Source organism: Sinocyclocheilus grahami, unplaced genomic scaffold (assembly GCF_001515645.1).
Source record: "Sinocyclocheilus grahami isolate Dianchi unplaced genomic scaffold, SAMN03320097.WGS_v1.1 scaffold1934.1, whole genome shotgun sequence".
In the NCBI taxonomy this organism is placed as follows: domain Eukaryota; kingdom Metazoa; phylum Chordata; class Actinopteri; order Cypriniformes; family Cyprinidae; genus Sinocyclocheilus; species Sinocyclocheilus grahami.
Genome location: NW_015507113.1, coordinates 42,164 through 60,824, shown reverse-complemented (window position 1 = coordinate 60,824; position 18,661 = coordinate 42,164). Strand labels below are relative to the sequence as shown.

The 18,661-nt window shown below is 38.5% G+C and overlaps 1 protein-coding gene across 1 annotated transcript in view; it reads left to right on the top strand.

Annotated features, from left to right (window-relative positions):
• LOC107573405 (E3 ubiquitin-protein ligase NEURL1-like) overlaps positions 1-17,684 on the top strand; it is a 28,254-nt gene extending 10,570 nt beyond the window's left edge. Inside the window, exons 3-6 of the mRNA XM_016259840.1 lie at positions 417-504; positions 9,006-9,731; positions 15,624-15,773; positions 16,364-17,684. Coding sequence (XP_016115326.1) covers positions 417-504; positions 9,006-9,731; positions 15,624-15,773; positions 16,364-16,605 — 1,206 coding nt within the window. The 3' untranslated portion in view covers positions 16,606-17,684. The remainder of the gene's footprint in view (positions 1-416; positions 505-9,005; positions 9,732-15,623; positions 15,774-16,363) is intronic.
• Positions 17,685-18,661: the final 977 nt, after the last annotated feature.

The window sequence follows — 18,661 nt, the reverse complement described above, 5'->3', positions numbered from 1 at the left end:
TAAAAAATAGTATATGTATAGAATATATATATATATATATATATATATATATATATATATATATTATAAAGCAAAATTATAATTTCTAAACAGTCAGAAAAATGTGCAAAAGTTGTAGTGGTACAACAGCTTGTCGCCTTAAATGGACAATTTTGTATCTTATCAACCCCAAAAGGTGCATATTAGTTGCATTTAAGTAGTAAATACATACCCTTAAGGTACTATTTCAAGCCTTTAGGGGTAAATAAGATACAAAGATGCCCCTTTGAGGGAACTAGTGACAAGTTGTTGTACCCCTAATGGTACAGATTTTTACACATTGGTTTCTGAGAGTAAACATTTATATGCTGTGCAGTGACTCATAATGAACACTTTCGTATGTTGTAATGATAGCAGATCCATTTTTCTGTCTTTAGATAACTAAAAAGCAATGCTGCTGGAGTGGTGCTCTCCGCCTGGGCTTTACTTCTAAGGACCCGTCTCGAATCAATCCAAGCTTTAAAAGTGGCTCCCAGCAGTGTTTCAAGAGGGGGGTTGGCCTACGCAACCAAATGCAAACGCAAAATTGGGTCTAGAACGCCCACTTTTCTCGATGGATGAAACTCCCAGTGGATAAAAGTCCTGACCTACATTTTTCTTGTTGAATATCAATTCTCACTCAGAAATGTCGCATTAGAGAAGAAAAACAAAGAAAGAAACGTTTTCCTTTTTTTCTCAATTCATGTGCTAAATAAATACAGCTTTGATTGGGGATGGAAAAACTGGTCTAAATTGGAAGAAACATTTGTAAACCATTTGCAAAATGAGGTTTGAAGATGAATTTGAACGCTCTATGGTCCATTTGTACGGATGCCATAAATTCTTCCTTGTAATTTTAGCCGTTCTTATCTTGTGAAACTTTGTTTTGAGTGGCTCGAGCTTAAATACATGACATTTTCTCATGCACCTGTGAGTTTGAAACACACACACGGTAACACATTGTCCACAATAACAAATGCACACACCCACACTAACTGCACAGCTTTCACTAATGATTGAGATCATTTGAGGTACCTGCATAGCATGCCCATTATGCTGGTGTGTATCTATGAAAACCCATAGATATGAAGCTGGATATGTGCGATGCTAACGTTCAAAAACATCAGTTTTCAAATCTCCCAGCATATTAAATTTGTTTTGAAGTCATAATATTCTTCAAGTAATTGTGCGAAAATTACACTTTATTAATCGAAACGCTGTCAATTTGTGTGAAAAGGAATAAAAGGTGTCGGAGTTTTACTGCCTCTAGTGTTCATTTATTTTGGAAACTGCAGTGATATGTACTTATTGGTACGCACTTCGCGTCTCGCTAAAAAGTGCCCCCAGGTACGTTTATGCCATGAGACCAGGTAGTAATTATATTATTTAATAAATAATAATACCTCAAATTAAATGCATTTCAAGAGGTATGAGATTCCTCATTTTCCTTTATCAAAAATGTGCTCAAAAGTGAGAATGCGATTTAAGTTTGCAAATAGGTCCATGCATGTACTTTGCGTTCATTTGTTTTTCTTTAATACTACTAAAAGAAAGAGTAAGAAAGAGCGTTATTTTTTAAATAATAAAACGGCTTCATTCTTCATTTTTAAGTTCAGGGGTAGAAAATGGATAAACAGTTTAAATATTACATTTCCACGTAACTGGTCAACCAAAGATCAAACCATTTTAAAAGTGTTTATTGCAAATACAATTAATCTCTTTCTCGTTAAACAACTAGACTAATGAATGGCTTGACACAAACCGTACATGCGCATCACCACAGGGTTTTCTTCTGTGTTGACCCACTTGGACCACTTCTATAATGTTCATTGAGAAATATGACTGATTCTCACGATTTATTTGATTGAGGTGCAAGTTTGACTTGGCTACGGCGGGCCATTCCAGGCCAATATCCCTAATTGAAAGTCCCCTGCTGAGCGCATAATTCATCAAAAATAATATCTTAAATATGGACTATTTAACTAATTCAGCCAGAAAAAGTGATTTAGCGAGACTGATGGGTTGTTTGCTAGCTCACATAATGGGTATTAACAGAAGTAATTGCATTTGTTTGGCTGGCCAATTGCTTTGGGGGGGAACAAATTAAAGAAATTAGAATAACAGATGTTGCAGCATTTGGCTATTTAACAGTATTTATGTTTTGAGTCCAAAGAGGGGGGAAAATAGTGAAGAAATGCTTTTCAAGAGGTCAGATTCTGTTTTTAAGAGCTCGAACCTACACAGGAAGTTCTGTGAAGAGTGCTCAAGGTGGCGGGAAAGTGTAGCGTGACCCATCCCAAAACAGAACACCTTCCTTTTCCTGCTGTTAAGTGTCCTTGTATCCCTTCTCCAAACTTAGAACTCCACTTTTCCTTCATTTTGCTCATGCAAAGGCCTCGGGACATCCAAACATGGACAGTGCTGCCGAGATAAGGTGTGGCTGTCTTATATATAGGCAGAGCTCTTCAGGGCCTCTTTGAGGGAGTTCTGGGCAAACATCAGTTTATAGACCACTAGATAAACATCCACATATTTAGGACTACACAGACCTTCTCATGTTTCCTTGGTCAGAGTCCTGGTGCAAAATTTCAGTATGTCTCCTATCTGCTGGGTTAAATTAAATGGGTGATACAAATGAGAAAAGAAAAAAAAGCCTCAAACTGTCAACGTAACATAATGGGTCCATCATCAGCCTAGCCATTTTACTTTTTGTGGATTGAAAAAAAAAAGGATGTCAGGATGCAAAAAATGGGATCAAAGATTATCAAGACAAATGTTGTATTTCTTCAGAATAAGCTTCACCAATGAATCGTTCACAGTAAGACCAAGAACGTGTATTATAAAAATAAAATGGGTCAATTTGGATTCCGTGTTGACTTCAGACATGAGGCAAGGAAACCATGGTTTGCCTGACTAAAATTTGGATATGAGCCACACGGAGGGTCTTTTGTGGCTTTCGGAGCGTACTTGGCTGTGTATGTGTGTGTTTCAGAGAAAGAAAGTGAGAAATGACCTCAGGGAAGGAGGTTTGTGACCCAGAGATCATTTGTCAATAGGTCCACGTGTTGCCTGTGTGGCCATTATTCCAAACAAAGAGACCCAACAGCCAAGCATGGCATAGAGCCAACAAGCTGTGCTGAAACCTCTCCTGTCTCCCCCTACTGTTTCCCTCAAACACACACTTACATGTACCATATGCATTAGCGTCGCACTGCCATGCGAGCCCCACACTCTCTTCCTAGTTTTTTGTTCACATTGAACTTCTATCAAACTTGGATACAATCTTGAGCTTTGTGAGACAGAACTAAAATTTTCCTTTCATTAAAATGGGAAAAAGTTATACACAAAAAGAGACCTAGTTACTTGTATACTAGAAGATAAAACGACAAAAAAGAAAAAATGAAAAACCGATAAGAACAACCTTATACAGTGCCTCAAAGTAAAACCAAGCAAAGAACGTGCACTTCCATTTTTGGTCATTTCATTCCCATCCAGGCTCTTTCTGACTGAACCAAGAGCCGCTTTTGTTTATCAGAAACCTCATCTGCTTATTTTCCACAGCCTTTTGTGTTTAGCCCAACAGGTGCTGGAGCCTGGTGCTAAATAGAAAAAGCACCTTAGACAAAAAAGGACAATCAAAATGGGTGTTTGCTTTTGGTCAGCGCAGCTGCGTCCCATCACTAAAATTGGGCATTTATGTGCAAGCCTGGATTCAGAGATTTATATTTTCAAAGAGATTACATTCTGGTCTCAGCCAGTCATATTGTAGAATAGCCGGGGCTTGTGTGAAAGCTGCCAATAAGACAAAGGAAATGTGAGGATTGGCAGCTAAGCAGGTGCAGGGTAATTAGAGGGGCAGCTGCTGCCACCGGTCACAGACATCTTGGCACAAACGCTCTCGTCTTTGCCCCTCCCTCGGTTTTTCCATCTCCTTTCCTTTAAGCTTTCCACTCCAAGCGTGCAGTCGATGTCTGTGCTCCCTCAGAGTGGCTCAACGAGTCTATTGAGTAATTAGCACTCACTTGTTCGCCAAAATGGAGAATATCTAATGGAAACTGTAAGCAAACCTTCAGGCGTTCTAACGCCTTTTTTGAAGAGTCTGTTGACGAATGGTCAAAGCAGACAGATTTAAGCCAGCTTTATCAGACGTCCTGTCATGACTGACAAAGACTATTTGTGTCTCAGTTATATAGAACCTGCATTGACAACTAGGCTCAAGAACTCAGCATCCTATAGACCGTGTTATGTGCTTCTGCATGCTGCCATTATTTGATGCTCATTGTCGGTTCACAACAGCTAAATTAAAACATTTTTGTTAACTCAAATAAAAATGAAAACTAACATAAAATTTAAAAACCTGAATCTGACCTAAAATACATTTTCATGACATTATTCTATACTTAAAAAAAACAAAACAACAACAAACTAAATGGACAAATTGAGAAAAAAAAAATCGAAATACAACTAAAAACTATATAAATGAAGTAAACTAGATGACTGTATAAATGTCATCTTTGATGACATTCACGAGAACTGAAAAAGGTTTGAATTTGTTTATTCATTCAACAAGTATTCAAACCACATATTTTAATAAATATGATTATCCATCCCAAACAATGACTGTGTGAATGTAGATAGTCACTGTAAAACTGATTATATCAATGTATTTCTGCCTGAAAGTGTCTTTTTTGCACATCTGAAGCATTATTTCACAGTTATCAGTCAGAATCCTGAGAGTACAGATCCCACAATTGTATGATCCCATTAAGATCAGTTTGGAAATATGATCCCATTAAGATCAGCTTGGAAAAAAAAAAGATAGGAACATGATGAGACAGGGATGGACATCATAGGAATAGATGGATAACATCCATCCAAAAGCATCCTATAAATGTTTTGCTCACAAAAAAAATGATTTATCCAGAGAGAAGCATCATGTCTGTTCAAACTAGATTCTAGGCTTGCATCAGTGCCTCCAGGTCTAGGGCAGTGAGGGACACTGAAGCCTGGATTAATCCTGTTTACAGCATGGCTTTACTCTAATGAGCCTCATCTAAGAAACACACTCCAGCCAGACCTGCCTTGGTGATGTCATTACCCGCTTCTCTGCCCGATCCAACTGAGTGGGTTCAGCTGTATGTCCATTTTAACTGTGAATTTAAAGTGGCAGTCCATCCAAAAATGAAATATTCTGTCGTAATTTACTCACCCTCATGTTGACCCCAAACCTTATGAAAGATGTTTTGATGAATGTCTATGCTGGTATATTTAATATAATGCAGTAGTTCCTAAACCTGGTCCTGGAGTACCTCAACAATTCACATTTTGGATGTTTCTCTCATCTGACACAACCATTACAGGTCTTGAAGTCATTACTAATGAGCCGATAAATTGAATCAAGTGTTTTATTAAGGAGACAAACAAAATGTGCAGAGTTGGGCATACTCCAGGATCAGGATTGGGAACCACTTGGAAGCTGACCATTAATAATGGGTAAACCAGGGGATCTCAACTCTGGCCCTCGAGGTCCACTTTCCTGCAGAGTTTAACTCCAACCCTAATCAAACACACCTGAACAAGCTAATCAAGGTCTTCAGGATCACTAGAAAGTTACTGGCAGTTGAGTTTGATCAAGGTTGGAGCTAAGCTAAGTGGACCTCGAGGGCCAGAGTTGAGAACCCTGGGATAAACAATTGGATAAGCTGGATGAGGATTAAAAAATAAATAAATAAAGAAGGCACCTTAAAAGCGTTTCATCAGTCCTTAACACCAGTTCCTTTTTGTGGCAAGTTTGAATATGTGCGATCAACAATACAATCTGAAAGCTATGGCAGAGATCAAGGAACTTGACAGCACCTGATCATATACTTTTTTTAAATGGTGAACAAGCAGTGTGAACATTCTTCAAAATGCATATATTTGGAAGAAAGGAAGTCAGTTTGGATTGACAAAGAAAAGTTAATAATTTTCATTTTAGTTATTGGGTGAATTAATCTTTAAAGATACTCCAGATACTAGGCCACCAGAGAGATACTAGAATTTTTTTTAAATATCCTGCTCCTATTTAAATTGTCTTCATTATCTCTTGTGACTTTATTATTTTTTCTTCTTCTTGTCCATAAATGACTCTAACAAGTTAAAATGTATCTCCATCTTGCCTTTTATAATTTTGTAGTTGAGTTAGAGTTAGTGCCTCTGGGCCAACCCCTTGTTCTCCGTAGGAGTGTTTAATATTTCACTAATTAGTACAGACTACCACACAAGACACTTTGAATCTCTTAGAAAATGTTTTTTTAAAGGATCAATAAGGAAAATTAAGTCCTTATGTTGGGAGACTGATTTGCAGTTCAGAGCACCTGATGCGGCAGGCAGATTTTCTGTGTGCAAATCTATCTCAGCTAGATCTTAAAAGTCAGAAAATGTCAAATATCAGACAATGGATCATAAGCAGGAGGAGCAAAAAAGAGAAGCAACACTTTACAAACAGAACCTATGCGTTAACATTATTATAATAGCCAACATGAAAGGACAATGAACATTACTTTTAGAGTATATATTTATATGCTCATTTCTACATATAGCCTACCAATACATATACACATACAAGATATACATTTGAAAATGTTTTAAATTAACAAGAGATAATTATATTGAGTTATATTATATAATATATATATATATATGAACATTAACATATATATTTTAACAGATAACATTAACATATATATTAACTTATTTGCATTACCAATGCTACAGCATCGTAAAACAGTTGTGTCACAGATATTGCTCCATTCTGTTTGCACAGTAGCCTTGCATATAATTAGGGAATAAGTCATTTGCTGACCTGTTAGCCTTGTATTTTAGGGATTAATCTCTAAGCAAACCATCTTGCGTCCTTCATCCTGATGGAAATGAGTTATGTCCTTTAGAACTAAATATAGAGGGTTGGAGAACTGCTTTTTCTCTTTCGCTGTTGTTTGCTGAGCCACTCACACATATTGTAATGATCTAAGAGGGTTTATCGGAGACGAGAGCTAATCAACAGTCTCTGTGGGTCATTGTCGATACATAGACAATTTTCACACTTATTTATCACACATCTTGACCTCCACATTTTTTTTTTAATCTTCTAGTCATTTCCTTGTGTTTAACCATCTCTTTCTCTGCCTTTCAAACCAACACTGCTGTGAGGATGCTAATGCAAAGCACCTTATAGTGTCCTTTATTCACAATAAACTTTGTAAACAAATATCGCACAAAGTAGATATCAAAATATTAAAATACCCATCCAGCCATTCTTCAAACCTCTTATCTTCTCTAGGGTCACAGGAAGGCTGGAGCCTATTATTTAAATACGTAAATTATTTTTATATGGTTAGAAAACTGTCCCTATATATATATAAATATTGTTCACAAATCTGTTTAAATCTGTGTTAGTGAGCACTTCTCCTTTGACGCGATAATCCATCCACCTCACAGGTGTGGCATAGCAAGTTGCTGATTAGACAGCATGATTATTGCACAGGTGTGCCTTAGGCTGGCCACAATAAAAGGCCACTCTAAAATGTGCGGTTTTACTGTATTGGGGGGTCCGAAAACCAGTCTGTATCTGGTGTAACCACCATTTGCCTCTCGCAGTGCAACACATCTCCTTCGCATAGAGCTGATCAGGTTGTTGATTGTGGCCTGTGGAATGTTGGTCCACTCCTCTTCAATGGCTGTGCGAAGTTGCTGGATATTGGCAGGAACTGGAACACACTGTCGTATACGCCGATCCAGAGCATCCCAAACATGCTCAATGGGTGACATGTCCGGTGAGTATGCTGGCCATGCAAGAACTGGGATGTTTTCAGCTTCCAGGAATTGTGTACAGATCCTTGCAACATGGGGCCGTGCATTATAATGCTGTAACATGAGGTGATGGCACAACAATGGGCCTCAGGATCTCCTCACTGTGTGCACAGATGAGGTCTAAATACAGGGTACACTCCAGCGGGGCTATCAGTTACAAAAGGAGTCAGCTGGTTTGAGTGCTGAGCTATGATAAACTAAGTTAGCCTACCTCTAAACTACCGTAATACGCTATTTTAGGCTACTAGGAGTGGGGAATTAAATTCGGTGTACACAAACACTTTGCTAGCACAGCATTTCATTCATATTTTGCACTATTTTTGGCAAATGGGCAAGGAGCAGTGGGTATGTTGTGCTTATAGTACTATGCTAGCCTACTATTACATTACTATAAAGTTCTATTCCTGGCAGCCAATGAGTAACTGGTATAAATGGTAAAGACTGTAAAGAGACACTCCCTGGCAGCCATTTTGGAAACAACTTTAGCTGTTATGTAAAATAGTAGTGCGTTACATGTACACTAGCTGTCTTGAATTCACTTGTACTGTATGCATACTGTACTGATCCAGATATGTGAACAGTAGGACTCAAGTTAGATCTTTGTAGGAAGATTTTGTAAAAAACAAAAACTAAATAAATAAAAGAGCATAAAAAAGAGCAAACCAGACTAAAGGGATCTAGCTGGTCTCCCAGCCTGGTCAAGCTGGTGTTCACTTGGTCTCCCAGGCTGGACAGTTTACAAATGCCTAAACCAGGGGTGCCCAAACTCGGTCCTGGATGGCCGTTGTCCTGCAGAGTTTAGCTCCAACCCCAATTAAACACACCTGAACCAGCTAATCAAGCTCTTATAGGCATACTAGAAACTTACCAGCAGGTGTGTTGAGGCAAGTTGGAGCTAAACTGTGCAGGACACCGGCCCTCCAGGAACGAGTTTGGGCACCCCTGGCCTAAACAAACCCTTTAAAACAGTTGAGCCAGGGCCCACGGCAAACATTTTTTTTCTTTTTTTTTTCCAGTATGATAGACAGTAAATTCAGTAGGATTGATTAACTGCCCAATAGTTGTTGATTATCTAGGATCTACCATTTAATAAAACCATACTGTATAATACAAATAGCTAATCTGACAACTGATAGCTAACTGTGTATCCCACTTTTGTCCCACAGACAGTGAAGTCGTCCCTCCAGACCTTCTCCGCCCACGATCCTTCACCACAGTACGTGGATCCACCTCTTTACGACGTGAAGCAGACACCTCCCGCCTGTCTGTCAGTCTTTGCGATCTTAACCTGCAACAAGATGATGCCAGGCTTCGACTCCCTCCCGCCCCCGTCGCCTGTCCCATTCCTCAAAATTCCATGAACTCCCAGCAGTCATCACTGCTTCCACACACCTTGGAATGTGACCTACGTTTCCACCAGCTACGAGGTGCCAACATCAAAACCCTTAACGAACAGACTGTGGCCCGATCTGAACACAACCGTGAAGAACGCACACTGGTCTTCACAGATCGCCCACTACGAATTGGTGAAACCATCTTCATCAAAGTCATTAAGTCCAGCCCTGCTCGATCTGGGACTCTCTCATACGGTGTGACATCCTGTGACCCAGCAGTGCTTCGCCCTAGTGACCTCCCTTACAATCCTGAAGCGCTGGTTGACCGTAAGGAATTCTGGGCGGTGTGCAGGGTGCCTACTGCTTTGCAGAGTGGCGATATCCTGGGTTTCCTGGTCACACAGGAAGGGGAAGTCATTCTGAGTCATAATGGTAACAATGTGGGGATGCAGGTGTGTGTGGACAACTCACGACCACTCTGGATGTTCTTTGGACTGCATGGTGCTGTCACGCAGCTGAGGATTCTAGGTAAGCAAGTCAAATCTGCATTATCTAGGTGTGTTAGTCCGACTTTCAAAAAACAAACTTAAGGTGCTTTCACACAGGCAGTTTAGTTCAAAACAGGGCATGGTTCACATTAAAAATTGGTCATGTGAAAGCTGTCATGAGGACCTGGGACCGCACTAGGGTACAGAACCCGAGAACACCTGTAGGACGTGGTCAGAGTTTGGTTACACTGAAACATTGTAATGCAATTTGCATGAATGTGAGAGCAAGAAAAATGTTAAAATGATCATTAAGACATTTGTTATACAATGTAAAAAAAATACTGTGCCATTGCTATTATTGGTAACAACAGATTAATTTCAAAACTTGAATTTTGTTGATAACTAAAATGCAGGCACACTCCAGTAACCTTTCAGAACACCAGACAGTGCTCCAGGTCTCACCCACACACCTGTGACTGACACGATCTCAATAAAGTTTGAACTAAACAAAGGACATGCAGACGAAAACATATACAGCTAAAACAGGAAGTATTACAGGAGTTTGTGTGGGAGGGCTGTGACCTCTGTTAGCTTTGTATGCACTCTCCAAGATGTCGCTGGAAGCATGTTCCCCTCCCTCCACCAATGCGCTCACCCCATCTCATTAGCATGCGGTGAAGGAAAGGAAATGAGAAAGTGAAGAGGAGAGTGGGCGATTCACACTTCATTTGAGAACATTCATTTGAGAACCTTTCTCTCATTTACATCTCTTTTCTCTATTTCTCATTCCTATTTCCCCTCTTAGCATAATGTTTTTGTTTTCAAGATTTAAGGTTCAAAAAATCATTGTAATAACAATTTACTTGTTAGAAAATGGTCTCATTGTGCTCATTCAACAGTAACGGCAGAGGGAATATACAATGAAGTCATGAAAAATGAGGAAACCTGAAAGAAATACCAGAGCTTGCAAAACTGCAAAAGAAAAAGGTTTTATGTAATCTTAGGTTTTAGACTTTGGTTCTAGGTAAATTAAGAGAATAAAAATAACAATATTAATCAATATATTATTACTAATGTGTAAGTAGATAACCTTTTTGATTCGCAAAATGCCACCAATTAGCATAATACCTCGCAAAAAAAAAGAGAGAGAGAGAGACGGCGTAATGATACTAGAGATGTGAACGTTGTAACCGTGTTACCATATGTTGCCATAGACAATGCTTATTATACAATCATGCTAAATGCCATGATTGATCAGGAGAATCAAGTATTCCAGAGAGCTGTGTAATAAAGACAGCCGCCAGAAAGACCAATCACAATTCAGAATGCAAATAAATCCAAGGAAGAAGACTGAATCACAATTCAGTATGCAAATATTGACTGTTCGTATGCATGCAGTGACTGTCGGTTAGATTTCACCACCCTGCAAACACTAATTAAATCTAGTGCTAATAAATGAAATGCACAAACACATGCATATAATAGACATAATTACTTCTTTCTCGAATTTCTCCATCACCAGTGATGGAGAAAGTCGAGAAAGAAGTTTATTGCAGGTGCCTGCTAGTTACAGTAATTGATCATTCAACGTATGCTTTCCCCATGACGTCAGTAAGAGCTCACTATATGATTGGTTTAAAGACAGAGACAGGAAAAGTCACACTTGTCAACAGAAAAACAGAAACACACCTGCTTTCATCACTGATAATAACAGGAAATGCTTCTTGAGCAACAAATTAGCATATTATAATCATGTGACACTGAAGACTGGAGTAATGACTGCTAGAAATTAAGCTTTGCCATAGCAGGAATAATTTACATTTTAAAATATATTAAAACAGGAAATAGTTTCTTTAAATTGTAATATTTTACAATATTAATGTTCTGTTTTTACTGTATTTTTGACCAAATAAATGCAGCCTTGGTGAGCATACGAGACTTTTGAACAACAGTGCATACTGTGCATATGAAATATACTTGTTCTGGAATCAAAATAAAATAAAATGGAATAAAAGTGACACTTACTTTACCAAATCAATACTGAATGCAGAGCACCGCCCAAGTTATTTCAGTTTGAGACCCCTAACGTAGGGCATATGTGAAGACATATGAAGCTCACACCTTTACTTAAGCATAAACAGCTTTATTTGACAGATGAACTATGTGACTGTTTATACCATGCAAGCTGGTTTAGTCAGTACCCCTTTGGTATGCAAAATACAGAAAAACATTTCTGCCATGTTGGCACATAGTGCTCATTTTACGCATGACAGAAGGCTTGAGAGAGGCCCGACTTTCTCTACTTTCTTTTTTTTTAAGTCTCTCCATCTACGGGTGGAGGTTAGAGAGACTCAGCTGTTCTTGTGTCCCTGTTAATCTAGTAGAGACGCTCTTGAAGAGGCCTGGCCCTTGTGATCCAGGACCAGTTGCTGAGACCTAGAGAAGGGGATTTATGATATGTCTATGTGTGGAATGACAAGAAGGTGGAATCATGCTCAGTGGACTCCACCCCATATATAACCTCTCACCCCATCTCCATCTTAATAAAGGATCATGCTGTAGGACTAACATACTGTATGCAAAAATGTGAGCAAAAAACACACATATAAATCAAACCACTGACGGACCTAAAACAAGACCTTGTGGAATCTCACTGACTCCCATCTCAGGGCTCGCAAAATCGCTAGCCCGACGTCCCGGGGTTTTTTATCCTACCCGGATTGTCCTACCAGGGTTTACTGCTCATGCGCACATCAATATTGCATCCTTTTTCTCATGCTGAACAACAATATTTAATGTATCTGCATTCTGCATTACTGTAAGGGTAGGTTTAGGGTTGGGGTAGCTGTAGACTTTAATAAAACACATTCTAGTAGGTAGAAAACAATTTTTATTGTTGGTCTCCTGTAGCTGCATCCCTTCTAGCTACAACCGCGAATATAACACATAATTACTGTATTTGCATTACTGTAAGGGTAGGTTTAGGGTTGTGGTAGGTGTAGACGTTAATAAACCATAATTTTACAGGTAGCATTTTTCGTTGTCGAATTGTACTACCCACTGTTTTAATGGGAGGTAGCAAAATCTGACAGGGTAGCACAAATCGACAGAACACCGGGGCTATTGTGTTTTCCAGTCGGGCTACCAAAATGTATCACTGCCCTGCCTGACAGACTATCTTGAATAGTGATATAAAATCCCTTCCTTGATTCGCGTTGTTCACTCGCTTGTAGGGGTGAAACGGATCATAGTTTATAATTTACACGTGTTTCTAAGTCTTACCAATTTTAACATTCAAGCGTTTTAAACCATTCATGCGCATGAAGAATTCAGTTCAGTGCTCAAAGCGCGCACAGAGCGGCGTTTCAGGCAGAGCACGAACACAGAATTGATTCCTCTTTAGCTTGAACAGACACATACACGCAAAATTCTCAAAATAACTATCTCGGCAAGTGTTTTCATGTCTTTCATGTGCATCATTAAATTGGATCCCTGTTCGGTCTTAAAGGGGCAGCAGCCTATAAATACCTGCTGTTTAAGCGCCACCTGCTGTCGAGAGTAACATTTGAGTCTCATTCAGGCCGTCTGCCGTTTTTGTTTCGTTCAGATTTTTCATGTAGTATCACAAAGCTAAAGTCAGACCATTTTGTTTTTGTTTCAAATTTCACAATCTAAATAACATGTATGCAGCATCTTTGTTTGGATCATGATTAAAATACACAGGCAAAACCTTAGAAATTTATTTTATTTGTATTATTTACCATATTGACCCGAATATAAGAATGTTTTTTTTCTTGGAAATACATCTGAAAAAACGCGGTCGTCTTATATTCAGGGTCTAGACTTTGACATGTCAATAATACACCCACAACAATAGGTGGCGCCAAATACACATAAAACAAGTGTGCCATGAAATACGTAATGTAATGCATGTTGTAAAGATAGTGAGTAAAAACAAAAGAAAAAGAAAACCTTACAGCTGTGAAAACTTTACAGCTGCACAAGTCGTGACTGTCACGTTAGCCTGATGGGACCAAACTCCATTTGTGATTTTAAAACGTAAGACAGTACACAGATTTGACTACAGTAAGATGTAACTTCTACTGTTAATAAGATTTTGGTAGGCTACTATTAGATGGATAGCCTAAATGTCCTAATTCAGATGGGCTTTTCCAAAAAAAAGGGGGGTCGTCTTATATTCGGGTCAATACGGTATTTATTTGATTTGGGATTTGTTTTAAAATTTAAAGTTAGTATACTGTTTGACGTTTTCAATTTCACGTAGTGTGCAGCCTTTTGGTCTGAGAAATAACAAAAGGACACCTTTTTTCAAATCTGTCTTAAATCTCATTTTGTTAAAAAATAAATTGTGAGAAAATTGTATTGTGAAATCAGTATCGTGAGTGAATCGTTACATCCCTATATGCTATTAGTTTTTTCTGTGGTATCGAAGTAGTAAATTGTTCTTTAAATAATAAGTGTTACTTAAATAATAAAGAACCATATTTTTTTTTGCTCATCTGAAAAATGATCTGATCTGTGACTCAAAATGTGATATGATAATGTAATATAATCCGAACCGTGAGATTTGTGATCCATTGCACCCCTACTCTCTTGACTTGTTATTTGAAGAAAAAATACAATATATTTTATTTGGGCTAGTTAAATTCATTTTTGGGCTACCAAAATCTGAAGAATGCCTGCCCGAAGGGCTACCAGGGATTTTGGAATTTTGCGAGCTCTGCATCTAATATTGTCATAGACCTCATCCAGAGTAAATGCGCACTACACACACACACACTAGCCTCAGAGGATCATGTATTCATGGGTTTTAGGTCAGCTTAGTTTCAGTTCAGCCAATTCTCCCTCTCATATACATACACATATATGTCAGAAGATCCAGTATACTAGAAATTAGGTCTCTTCAATTTAATTCCGTCTCAACTCTACAGACTACATTAAAAGCCCCAGAATTAGGGGTGGAATCTGTTAGGAAATTAATCTGGTTCCGATTCAGATTCCAATTAATGACTTTCCTAATGATTCCATTAACAATTCTATTAGAACTTAAAAAGATCCCCTCCCCTCCAATAATTGGTCACATACACCATATTTAATCATGTATTGTAACAAAACAATCCATATCAACATTTTTTTTCCTTATATTAAAGTACTGTTTTGTACAAAACTGAATATGTATTTTTCACTACATGTTGCTATATGAGCAACCAATCAGTAAATTGGCTGAATTTATTTGCAGTTCAGTGAATAAATCAATAAACGCTCCAAATGGTGATCTCTCACTGAGCAAATTGCTGTTCCATTTTATTCAAGCTGTATAGATTAGTTCTGTTAGTTAAAATGCAAGGTGGCTTTCTCGTTTGGTTGCCTGAGTGTCGGATCTGTTAACGAATCTCAGGCCAGCATTGTCTTTAAAGGTGTCAGACTCAGATTCCATCCTAAGCTCCTGCAGCCAGAACAATGTACCTAGATTAGTGAAACAAGCACCCCATAACATTCACAAATGCAGCATCTGTGCCATTACAAAATACTATATAGTTCTGAAAAGAGGGTGACAGTTACAATAACAGTTTTGAAGTTTCTAATATAGGCTACAGCTCCTTGAATGATCATTTTGAAATGATCAATGTTCATTGACCATCTGATATATATTACACAAAACATACACAATTTTTTACAGCAATCTCTGATTTGATTGGCTTTACACAATATCTGACTCAGTAAGCACAGTTCTACAGGCCAGAAGTCATGTTTAAAGGTACAGGGTTGCACTGGAAAGTTTGTGCCATCACAATCATAATCAAACGTTTGGCCCTGTGAACCAATTACATATAGTTATTTAACATTATTTATAACAAAATTAATTGAATGAATCACATTAAAAATGTCTATATACTGCGTGTATTTTCAGGCTCCACTTTCTTGGGTGATGCTCGTGACCCGTCCAGCCCTGGCTCACCCTCTGCCTCGCCCCTTTCACCCTCAGGCCTGTGCAATGGAAGTCCAGAGCCCAGTCTCAATGAACGTGGCTGTTCTGCTGCCTTCTGCAGCTCCACTGAAGGTCTGCATGTCTTTTCATACATATATTGCATTTTAGGATTTCCTGGAAAAACAAATGTGCACATTTTTTATTTTAAGTAGCATTTGTCATTTATAAGCATGAAGTTAAAATAATTTTAAGATTTTATGATAAAGATGGCACTGTATTTTTTTTTTTTTTTCTCACACAAAGCTTTCTTATGGCCTAGAAGACTTGGATTATTTTGGACCATTTTTATGGCACTGCTGCATCCTTTGTGGTCTTGAAAGCCTTATGGGATCTACGTGCTTGGAGTAACTGCTATAGTTATAAATTAATAAATGGTAATCACAAATGTGCACATTTTTTATTTTAAGTAGCATTTGTCATTTATAAGCATGAAGTTAAAATAATTTTAAGATTTTATGATAAAGATGGCACTGTATTTTTATTTTTTTCTCACACAAAGCTTTCTTATGGCCTAGAAGACTTGGATTATTTTGGACCATTTTTATGGCACTGCTGCATCCTTTGTTGTCTTGAAAGCCTTATGGGATCTACGTGCTTGGAGTAACTGCTATAGTTATAAATTAATAAATGGTAATAATTTTTTTTCTGTCATTCTGTCACAGGAACAACATCCAACTCACCCGTCAGTCTCCCTAAATCCCCCACTTTCCCATCTGCCTCAGGCTCATGGCCGGACGAGTGTTCTATCTGCTATGAAAACACAGTGGACACCGTCATCTACGCCTGCGGACACATGTGTCTCTGCTACACCTGCGGTCTCCGCCTCAAAAAAATGACCAACGCTAGCTGTCCTATCTGTAGGAGAGCTATCAAAGACATTATTAAGACCTACCGGAGCACTTAGGGGTGGGGGGGGGGGGTCTCAAAAGGGCCATTAAGGATCTCTAATAGAGCTCGGTTTCAAGAGAGGGTTGGTGTCACAGTTCAGGGACTTGCTCTGGCACTGCATGGGTCTCTGTTCCCATGGCAATGACTTTTTAACCCCTTGAACCTTCAAGGCTCAGGCATCCATTCACAAAGGTCTTTGGTATTTCATGCTCAAGTCTCTGTTGCTATGGTAACCAGTGATGTTGCTGCTTTTTTGAAGCATCTGGCTTTTCAACTGACGTAACAAAAATCATAGACAGTATCTCATCGAATTCAGGACATTTCAGGTGACACAGGAGATAATCAAGGTTGCACATCTCCCATTTCTTCTACCTTCTCTGTGAGCCATAATAGACTCTCATTCATGGCATAGCTGCATATCCTTTAAAGCTGGACTCATATTCAATAGGGGGTGTTACAGTCTGTTATTTTTTCCTTCTGCTGTCCTCTAGTCAAATCAGCTAAAGCACTTTCACCATTGAAATTTATACAAAAGTGTTTCAGTGTTTCACAATTTTTGTCTGTGCTGGGCTGAGACAGAGACAGAAATACAGATAAGGAACAGTGCTTTTCATACCTCACTATTTCATGCTAGTTGTGTAACCGACAGCTTGCCTTTATTACATGCTCTAAAGTGAGTTGATATGGAGGTCTTTGTGCATTGATGACTATTTGATCATGTGTTTCGTAATGTAATATGAAGCTTTGGCAGGTAGCAGGTGAAGTCAGCTAATGCTCCGCTATAATTTCGCTTATGCGTGCGTTCTACAAGCAGGACATTTTGGTGTAATTAAAGAGATATAATTTGTAAAAATACACAGGAATGATTAACCAATGAGTCATGTGGCAGATATACATATATACAGTTATATAACAACTCATTTAAAGAACATTAATATTGAATATCTTAATTGATCCAACGGTGCTGGGAAATGTAATCGCCACAGAGAAGTGCGGTTAAATAGAGCACCTCATCTCACGACCCGAAAACATGTTGGCCTAATCAAACCTTGATTTACTGTGAACTTGTTCTTGACTGTCGATCGGAACACGCACACTCTTTTTTTGAAAGCAATTCACAAAAAGTGTTTTTTTGTGAAAGCAATTGCAATGTTGCCATGGAAACTCATTTAAAGAACATTAATATTGAATATCTTAATTGATCCAACGGTGCTGGGAAATGTAATCGCCACAGAGAAGTGCGGTTAAATAGAGCACCTCATCTCACGACCCGAAAACATGTTGGCCTAATCAAACCTTGATTTACTGTGAACTTGTTCTTGACTGTCGATCGGAACACGCACACTCTTTTTTTGTGAAAGCAATTCACAAAAAGTGTTTTTTTGTGAAAGCAATTGCAATGTTGCCATGGAAGAGCAAAATCTAGGAAGAAGGAAAACAGCCTTGAGGCATTAACCAATGAAAGAGTAATTTGTGCTGAGATGATATTTGATTTGCCCATTTAATCCATATTTCTCCCAGCACCCCACCACCGACAGTTTCTGTAGGCCAAAAATGGTGTGTATGGGGATAATAGTGAGTGCAGGCCACTGATGAAATAGCAAACTGGAATGGAATATGTTTGGAAAAAAGGCTGGCTCAGTGTTCTTGCTGGTGCGGAGAAAGAAAAAAAAAATGGGTCAAAAAGATTATAAATTTCTTTTTGACTCAACCCCAAAATCATATTAAAGGGGTCATGAACTGTCTTTTTTTTTTATTATTTTGTACTGTTTCAAGATTTTTACATTAAAAAAAAACAATATTTTAGCAGTAATAGGCTATTTTCTGTCCAGTTTTGACCCCCCTCATCAGAACGCTCTGTTTGAATAGGCGTGGCGGATTGTAGACTCAGAAGTAAACGTCCACTACTATGATTGGCTAACAGTTGTGTATGTTTGACAGCTACATCCTTCATAGATAGACGCTACTGTGATTTAGGTAAAAAAACACAAATACTCAGTTCATATCAAACGATCTGTAATAACAGACAAAGCAATAGTGATCACGTAATAAAAACAGTTACTCACACTTGT